At 35.4% G+C, this 10,241-nt stretch overlaps 1 protein-coding gene across 1 annotated transcript; it reads right to left on the bottom strand.

Moving 5' to 3' along the window:
* Positions 1-7,254: 7,254 nt before the first annotated feature.
* LOC123225412 (G-type lectin S-receptor-like serine/threonine-protein kinase RLK1) lies at positions 7,255-9,909 on the bottom strand. The gene has a single exon (XM_044649352.1). It carries the CDS (start codon positions 9,872-9,874, stop codon positions 7,466-7,468), a length of 2,409 nt encoding a protein of 802 aa, XP_044505287.1. The 5' UTR covers positions 9,875-9,909; the 3' UTR covers positions 7,255-7,465.
* Between the last annotated feature and the right edge of the window lie 332 nt (positions 9,910-10,241).

Below are 10,241 nucleotides of genomic sequence, written 5' to 3'. Positions count from 1 at the left end.
AAGTGAGAGATAATAACACTTAGTAAGGGGAGAAGAGTAAGTAAACTATCTTATTTCCTGTTCTAACTCACTCTCGAGACTCAACCCCACATTATAACCTCTATAAGAAATTAAGGGGAAAATCTAGTTCATTCTTTACTATTTGGGCCATACTTTGTCCCATCTGGTATCTATTTGATACTTTCTGAAAGCTGACTATAGGGATTTGACACTTTTCTAAGCTCGAGCTCTCTTCTTTTCTCTCACTACACCATTTTTGAATCTGAATTGAGCTCTACTACGAGCATGTTTTACTGCGAGCAGACCCTACTGTGGGTCTATGTCCTACTACAGACGTACCCTACTGTGAGCGGTGTAGTGTAAAGTGCCCCCTCATAGTTCATAGCATGCATGCGTGCATTATATCTTACTAATCTTGCTTCCATCTAAATCTATTCATAACTCACCAGACCATACTCTTGGGACAACCCTTGAATCTTGAGCGCCCAAATTCCTTTTTCTTGCTTTTCTTTTTCTCTCCTTTCTTTCCTTTCCTTTTCTTTCTTTCTTTCTTTCTTTCCTTTTTCTCATTTTCTTTCTTTCCCAAAATCTGTGAAATATTGTTCATTTGGTAGGGCAACCTTCTTTTTCATATAATTTAACAACCCAAATAGTCTCTAATTCATACAAACATTGTTGAAAAGAGGATTCAAAGAGCTTTCCAACAAGCTAAAATAGCACTCATAATTCATTAGATAAGGCAGTCAAAATGTGAGATGAAATTAGTGGCAAAAAACCTCTCCCCTGTTTATTTGGTAAAGTAGTCCTTTTGGTTTATACAATATTTAACAGTCCAAATGATATATAATTAATACAAGCTATATATCATTGGAAAGAGGATTCAAAGAGCTTTCCAACAAGCTATAATAGCACACTTAATGAATTAGATAAGGCAATCAAAATGTGAGATGAAATCAGTGACAAAAAACCTCTCCCCTGTTTATTTGGTAAATCAGTCTTTTTGGTTCATACAATATTTAATAGTCCAAATGATCTCTAATTAATACAAGCTATATATCTTTGGAAAGAGGATTCAAAGAGCTTTCCAACAAGCTATAATAACACTCATGATGCAGCAGATAAGATAGCCAAAACATGTGACAAAATCAGTGGTAAAACTGTAAATATTATGCAACTCTCTGCCATGAACAAAATCACACACACAGATATCCCAAATGGAAAAACAACATTTCTCAACTTCAAAATCATCATTTATAACATAGATCCAAGGAACCAAAAGCCTAAAACATGTAACATATCAAGGATGATACCCCTTACCTTGTTTCAAGTTAAATCTTTGCAAGTTGGCTTCCTTCTCTTTGTTTTGCTTCCTTTATCACTAAAACCACTTTAAATCAATACCAAAGCACACTAACATATTCACATAACATGCATATAAACATAGATAAAGGGAAAAAAATAAGATCTTTTGGTTACCAAGGCTTCCAAAGTGCTTCTTTGTTTTCTTTTCTTATTTGTCTTCCAAAACTCCTTCAATTCCTTTCTTTATCTTCACAAAACAAAAGAAAATCGCATGAAGAGGGCTGGCTGCTAGATGAGGTGGAGAAGATGATGGAAGAAGGGTAAAAGTTACCTTTTTGACTTTTTCTCTTTTTATATAATCCTTATCTCATTTTCTTTTTCTTTTCTCTTTTTTTTAAATTTCTTTATGTATATCTATATATTTATGTAGATATATATATATAAAAACACACACACATGCATGTGAACATATATATTTAAAACTGAAAATATCTCAAAATAGGGTCAAAAGACATAAATACCCCTAAAATGTACCTGAGGGTATTACATAACATCCCTAGTCCAATAACCTGATCCATTGTCAAGATATTGTCCACTTTAGACACACAGTCCATCATGGTTTTGCTTATGGGCTTTGTAATCCAAAATGCATCTTAACAGTTTAAGGAGCTCACAAGCTATTTAACCAATCAAATTCTTTCACCCTAACCGATGTAAGGTACATAAACAGAGTACAGACAGACCTAACATCTGTCTCATGCTTTATTGATGTAAGATTTGCCTAAGGGTATCACATAGGTAAATCCCACATTGGTAAAACACGGGAGAGAAGCTGGGTCTGTCTATGTATCCTACATCGGTTAGAGGTGAGAGAATTTGACTTATTAAGTAGCTTGTGAACTCCTTAAATTGTTGTGACACGTTTTAGGTTACAAAATCCAGAAACAAAACCATGATTAACTGTGTATCCAAAGTGGACAATATCTTAATAGTGGGTTGGGTTATTGGACTAGGGATATTACAAATGATATTAGAGTAGCTTCACGTGTTCTCTTGAACGATGGTGGGGCAAACCTCAACAAGGACACTGAGTCCCGTAATGGGGCTGTATGTGATACTTTTAGACAAATCCCATATCAGCAAAACACGAAAGAGATGCTAGGTCTGTCTGTACTCTATCAATGTATCCCACATCGATTAGGGGTGAGAGAATTTGACTACTTAAATAACCTGTAAGCTCTTTAAGTTGTTAAGACGCATTTTGGGTTGTAAAGCTCAAAAGCAAACCATGATAGATTGTGTATCCAAAGTGAACAATATTTTGATAGTGGGTCGGGTTATTGGACTAAGGATGTTACAAGGAATAACATCAAAACAATATATGTTCTCTCGTACATGACTAAGCGTCACTCTTTAGCAAGTTGTAATGAATCCACTCAGTCCCAAAAGTTTCAAATTCTTGTTCTGAACAAGATCAATGATTACGGGACACATATTCATGCGTGGATATTATTAGACTATTTACTATCTCTTTTTCAATTAAGAGAGTTCAATAGATTATAAATAGTCTCAACATACAATATTATGGTTTCTAGTCAACAAACTTGCATGAATTAGAAACATGTATTTTAAAACACCAATATGTGTTTTTGGGAGTTGGAATAAGGTATTACATGTCTTTACGCATCGTATGACTCACAGAACACATTTCGAGTATAGATTCGAGCATCACACAATTGCTAAGATTTGGTAAATAGTTTCACGCACCAAAACACGCTAGAAAGATGTGATCACACACTGTGACATGCCAAGACATGGTCTTATGTGCATTCACATATTGAGTTGACATCGTACGCACTTTCATACATCGTAATAGAGTCTACATACGCTTTCACACACCAAGAATAAGCCAAACATGTTGGGGAAAGACTATCAAACGGTTACGTGTGCTCGCACAAGCTAAAAGCAGGTTATCACGTGCCTTCATGCATCGGTCAATAGTGATGGTCAACTTTTGACCATTGACTAGTCAATTGACCTGGGTGTGCATTAATTGATTTGGTCTAACCTGATTGATCAGGTGGGTTATCGATTGATCAATGGGTTTTAACTAACCTATTGACCAATGTGTTGGACAATTGGGTTTTCCTAACCCCATTACGATCCGAAATCATGCGATGAACCTAATGTTTTGTCTTTTTGATTAGTCGACTTTCGATGATTTTTTTATGATAGCACCATAGGGCTTTTATAGCCTATAGGTCGGTGGTTCTTCTTATACCAACAACGACCTCTGAAGTCGTCGAATTTCGATGATATAGCTGCTAGAAAAACAAGCCTTTAGGTTTTGATTTTTGGCTCCATTATTATCAATTCTGGTGTTAATTTGACTCAATTTTCATTTCAATGCATGCAATACAATTCCAATCAATCATCTAACATGTTTCTCGTCACTAATTTCATGCATTTTCGAAAGACTTGAATTCATGCCCAAAATCCGAATTTAAAAATAATTCAATCATAAAATCATCATTCAGAATCTAATTTCCTACATAATATGCAATACAATTCACAGAAAATATGACATATATATAACCTATGCTCTGATACCAATGTTGGGGACAATCATGCCAAAAATAAATTCTGTGAAATTTAGTAAATAGTAAATTTTGCATATCTGGACTCATGTTCCGAAGAAGTCCACTCGAATACAACATGAGGCATTGATATTAGTCATTTTCAAGACCCAATTTGCTTCACGTATTGCATTTCTATGAGAGATAGGATCTTTGTGATTTGGTTTTCAGGAAGAAGTAGAAAACTCACCTTTTTTATTTTTTATTTTGCGTAAAGATTATTGTTATTGTTAGAAGGAGGTAGTTTTTTGACAATTTATAAGTGTTCAACTATCCTCCAACTCTTTTTTCATAATTGCCCTTAACAATTAAATCAAATCGAGTTAAGTCAACTTATCATGGGTAGACTCGGACCCAATATATATATTATTTAATAAAAATAATTAAATTATAGTTTTCTAAAATATATGTAAAATAAATATGAAATATATATGTATACAATATAAATAAAATACTAAAATAAATATAAAAAAAAGTTATATATCTAATTGTTTATTGAAAAATTTTGTCAAATATAATTGTATATATGTATTTTAAAAAAATATACTTAACAGTTTGGTTTAGTTTGAAAATCGTCTAAACTGTAACCCAAACTGAAAACTGTTTTTAAAAAATTATCAACTTAAACCAAACAATTTTACGAATCAAACTAAAACAAACTATAATTTTTAGATGGTTTGGTTCAGTTTTACGATTTAAACTGAATTATATGCATCTCTAAGTGTAATTGTCATTTTTTAAATTATTAGGTGGCAAACAATATATAAAGAATTTCCAAAAGATCTCTAAACCTTTTTAAACTTTCAATAACCCCTAAAAATTCGTATGAAGACTCTCAATATTTTTAAAAATTATAGTTTATCATTAATATACAATTACACAATCAAGACAACTCTATTTTTAAGAACAAAGAAAAAAAGCACGACAGTGTCTTCTTAAGCTAGAGGTGTCTTTTGGAGAGACAACTCTACTAGAAAGACACATTAAGTTTGGAATCCAACCATCCAATACCACACAAACAACTCTACCCGTAGGTACAATTCCAACACAAATAAAATCAATCTTAACATGGCACTTGAAAAAGGATAAAAGTTTGAATTTAGAGGGTTACTTTTACTAAGGTTTCATGTAGCTTTGTTGTTGATGAAGGCAAGAAATAATCCCATGATTATCTCCTTCCGATAATTTTTGAAGGTTACATATAAAATTTCTTAACTTCTTCTTTTATTTGATTTAATTTTCTTTATTAAATAAATCTTCCGATCATTTTTTTTTAACAGTATAAACATGAATATTACAATTTTAAGATATTTACATGTGAGTTTCCTATTAAAGAAAATTAGTTGTCATAGTTTGAATTTTCCCCGGTGAATCATTCAAACATAGACTCCACCAAAGGACTCAACTTTCTTAATCTTCCATAGAGAAAAATATCATGTCCAATATTTTCAGACCCCACAAATTCATTGAATTATTTGAATGAAGAAATTTCCTGCAGGGAAGTTTCTAACCATACCTGATCTTTCTGGTAGTCTGCATCTGTCAGCGAAGAAAATGCAGCATTCCCATTCCGTATTATTTACTCAGAAACTAAATCTTAATATATCAAAATTTACATCAAGAAAAGTATAATAAATTACCTAGTGATGAGATACTCTGCAAGGAACGCCTAGTGTCCTTGGCTGTTTGACATTCCAATGGAGAGGAAGCTGCAAAGTCCTTTCGGCTTCTCCCTAACGGCTTGGAAACGCATGGGGTTAATCTGATGCAAAACAAGCAATGGAGCTTTTATTGGAACTAGAAATTGCTTTTAACTTCAACTTCGAGTGCAACCAACCAATACCCAAGAGACTTCAAGGAACAATTATCATGACTAGTTAGAAAGGAGTTATTCTTCCTGTGGATCTTACAAGGTGGAAAAGACGAAAAGAGTTGTGTTTTTTTCAGTATGCATCTATGTGAGATTTACGTTTTTCGCTCAATTTTATGTTTGAATTACCCTAAAATTTGGATTGTTAGTAGAAGACATCTAGTTCTTCGTTCTGAATAGCAAAGATCGTGTGTTGTTTCTCAAGTAATTTGTTACTTTTGTTAGAACATAAGTTTGTTGTAGTCTTGTTTAGACCGTTCTTTCGTCTATCATTGAATTGCTCTCAAACTTTGAAATCATTTTAATCACCTTTTGTTCTAGATTTTAAATGGTGAAGACGTGCATTTGATGTCTAGAGCATAAGATGTAAACTTACGAGTTTTGGTGTGGGAATTTTTATTTTCTACAATTGTATTATCATTGTGTTTTTGATACGAACCTTAGGAGAACCACATCTCAAAAGCTAGCTATTGAGATGGGAGAGTCCAAGGTCATATAAACCCCACACTAGTTGTCTATACTTTCCAATATGAGATCCAAGTCTCATACCTTGCACTTAGGATCTTAACATACCATCACGCTCAGCAGCCCTGGTGCCCACGCGGGCTGGCTGTGCACTAGCTCTTTGCTAGCCCGCGGGCTGGCTATGCACTAGCTCTCTGCTAGCCCTAGGCGAACACTGCAATGCCAATGTCACCATCCGCGTCGCACGATTGCAACTGAGAGATATGGTGATGACTCTAATACCAAATAATACGAACCTTAAGAGAACCACACCGCAAAAGCTAACTATTGAGATAAGAGAGCCCAAAACCATATAAACCCCACATTAGTTGCCCATACTTTCCAATGTGGGATCTGAGTCTTATACCTTACACTTGGGATCTTAACAGTTTTATATTGTCTTTGGAGAGTTATGTACCCATTTATTGGCTGACAAACTATGTACTCTCATTGTTGATATAATTGATTGGTTTTGGCCAATACCTCATGATTTTACTCTTAATAACAAAGAGATTTTCGTGACAAATTACGGTGTCTATCTCTATTATACTTGCTCTTTTGATTGTTTAGTGTAAAAGAATCATTTTGGTTGACTCTTTGTTGCCACATAATTCAATCAAGAGGAGGGGAGTTTGATTTCGGTCTTGTTAGTTTGTTTGCTTTCTCCCAAACACTTATATAAGTGGTTACATTTTCTATTATTCATTCAAAGACAAAAAGGTTTTCCTCACTATTTACAGCGATTTTGAAAATCACCTCACATGAACAATGAGGCATCTTTATTATAATTTAACTCATGAACTAGCACTCATCACTGATATTTGTCGGCAGCCAAAAGCATAGTTATTGCTACCTATCACCTGTTTTAAAGATCTCGCATCTCATTTAGAGTTTGATATTTCAACTAGAAACATAGGCATATATCGTTTTAAGACCTGAACGCTTTGAATTTTCAGAAATATTAATTTATAGCAACTAATACATTTATTTATTGAATTAGCAGTGACACAAAACTATAACAATTAACAAACAATTAATCTAGCAGAAAAGAGTACAACATTAACGGATAATTCACCTCAAGGAAAATCGTGCAATGGATACTCTATTATATTGAGTACCTGACTGAAAGTGCTGCAGAAAAGCTAATTTTAGCTTATGATGTTGAGTGCCTAATTGAAAGTGCTTCAGTGATGTTGAATGACCATGGACATGGTGGAAAAGGTACTTCAACAACTCCTTCAAGCATCTGTATAACCTTCCTCATCGTAGGGCGAAGAGAGGGATCTTCTTGGATGCACCAAATGGCAACCATCACAAACCTCTGCAGCTTATTCATGTCATCAATGGCATCAGGATCATCTTCAACTAGAATATCCAATCGTCTTTCCTGATAACAGTCATAAGGCCAATCAGTTAGAATTGCTTTATCAACTGTGCTCACTTCCTTTTCGACGCATCTTCGAAGGCAAATGATCTCTAGAAGCAGCACTCCAAAACTATAAACATCAACTTTTACAGTGACTGGTGTGTTCCTGAACCATTCAGGTGCAACATACCCTCTGGTTCCTCTGATGGCAGTACTAGTATGGCTTTGATTCAATGTCAAAAGTTTTGCTAATCCAAAATCAGATATCCGAGCATTGTAATTATCATCAAGAAGTATGTTTTGAGGCTTTATATCACAATGGATGATCTGGGTGCAACATTCCTCATGGAGATACAATAGGCCTTTGGCAATCCCCATGGCAATATTGGTTCTCAGTTCCCAATTTGGTTTATAGTCTCCGAAGAGGAAGCTGGCCAATGTGCCATTACTCAAGAACTCATATACTATTAACCGATTTTCTCCCTCGTCACAGAATCCAAGAAGTTGAACCAGATTCTTGTGATGTGTCTGCCCAATTACATTCACTTCAGCTTTGAATTCTTTCTCAGAATCATGAAATACTCTATCCAACTTCTTCACTGCAACAAGATTATTAGGAACAATATCCATGAACCCTTTGTAAACAGTACCAAAGGCCCCCCTTCCTAATTCTTCCTTGAATCCTCGTGTGGCCTCTACAAGCTCCTTATAGGTAAAGCAACGCAGATTCATATGTGAAACAACTTCAGGCGGATGAGTCCTCGTGAGTTTTTTCTGATTAACAATTAGAAGGCCAAGGCAACTAGCAGCAACTAAAATCAAGTTGATAAACACAGAGCTGCCTAAAAGTACAGATCCCACCAGGACGAATATATCCCTTTTCTTTTTTCCATTCCCTTCGCCTTTCCTAATTTTGATGAAAGCTGTCCCATTATCAGCAGGGTCCATTTTCCCATAAGAGAGTGGTAATTTCTTCTTCCAACAGGTATCAAGTCTAAACACAGATGCAGAACACAGGCAGTCCTTTAAGCAAGATGATTCACAATCCTCTCTACTAGAAGGTTTAAGCTGCTCAAAATCAGATGTAGGCCAATCGGTACTTTTTAGCTCTTCAATGTGGTATAGATCTTCTTCAGATTTCCCCTCATCTTCTTCACAGCCTTGGATGAAATCCGGTTTGCAGTTTCCGTATGGATCATCTGGATCAACTAAAGAAAACCCCTTCGGGCATGTGCAGTTTGGCCTTCGCAAAGAATTGAGAGTGCAGATGCTGTTATGCCCACAAATTCCACTGCCTAATCCTTTACGAATATCGTTGTTTACACAGATATTATCAGGCATAGTGCGAATAACAGACCAGATACCATTATTTCCGTTGGTATTCCTGGGGTGGGTATAAAGCACAAAAGAACCATCAAAATTGAGAGTTGCTCTGTGATAATTTTCTTTGGAAGAGACTATTGTTCCTGGTGTGAGAAAAACTCTTTGATTGTTTTCCCTCACAACATACAAGTAGCCCGATTCATTAAACACTACTTGGAGACCAGCATTTGATCTGTTTTGATCAAATGTATTGCTCCAAAAATAGGCATCATATGCAAACCCACTAGGCAGGTTTATGGTATTAAGCACAGCATTTCCATCCTGGAGCAGACGAAATTGGAACCTTCCTCGAGAGAAATCAGTCTCCGATCGTTTGGAAGAAACTACTCCACCCCTTTCCATTATCTGTGAAGGGAGCAAAGTATCAGCAGGATCATCAAAACTCTGCCATAACTTTTCAGAATTTGCATCTGCCACCACAAAGTTGCCTGTATCATAAAGAAAACCAAAAGCAGCTGCACTCATAGTGATACCAGATTTCCATAGCTCCTGGCCATCAGGGCCATCAAGCACCAATCCGCGGTCAGCGGTTAGCTGTAATCTTGATCCTCTTGGTGCAGGATTATCAGCTGAAGCATACCAAACTATGGTTTTGCTTGGAATCTTGTAATACCATATGGCAGGCAAGAAGAGATCCTTATTGTCAAGTTTGTGAAAACCAAAAGCAAAGTCCCTGGAAGGAGAAAACCATGGTTGTGAATTATCAGCTGCAGTAATGTATTGACCTACACTCACAGTTCCGTTGTTTTGTGCAGTCGCTAAACATGGAAGCAGAAGCAAGGAAAGAACAGAAAGTAGGTTAAAAGACATCATCGAATAGTGTTTTGGTTCTGATACATGCTACTAGAGGATCATAATTGTCTTATGGTGAAAACATGGCATCTGTATTAGTCAATATGTTGGAAAGATGCCAAACAAAAATGGTAAAATATTCAAAGTTTGAGACTCTGAGCGAAAAATATTTCAAGCAAAGTGAAAAATATTCAAAGTGACTCGACTAAATCATTAAAACCAAACGACTTAATTAAATATTATATTGTTGCCGTCCCCAATCTTCCAACAAAAGTCCTATGTCCTTAAACCTTAATTACCATTTGTTAACAACAAATTCATGTCAGAAATCTCACACAGGAAAACAAATTCAAGCAAGGAAAATCATCAAATCTAGATAATAAGACCA

This window comes from Mangifera indica, chromosome 9 (assembly GCF_011075055.1).
Source record: "Mangifera indica cultivar Alphonso chromosome 9, CATAS_Mindica_2.1, whole genome shotgun sequence".
Classification (NCBI taxonomy): domain Eukaryota; kingdom Viridiplantae; phylum Streptophyta; class Magnoliopsida; order Sapindales; family Anacardiaceae; genus Mangifera; species Mangifera indica.
This window is presented reverse-complemented; position numbering and strand designations above follow the sequence as displayed.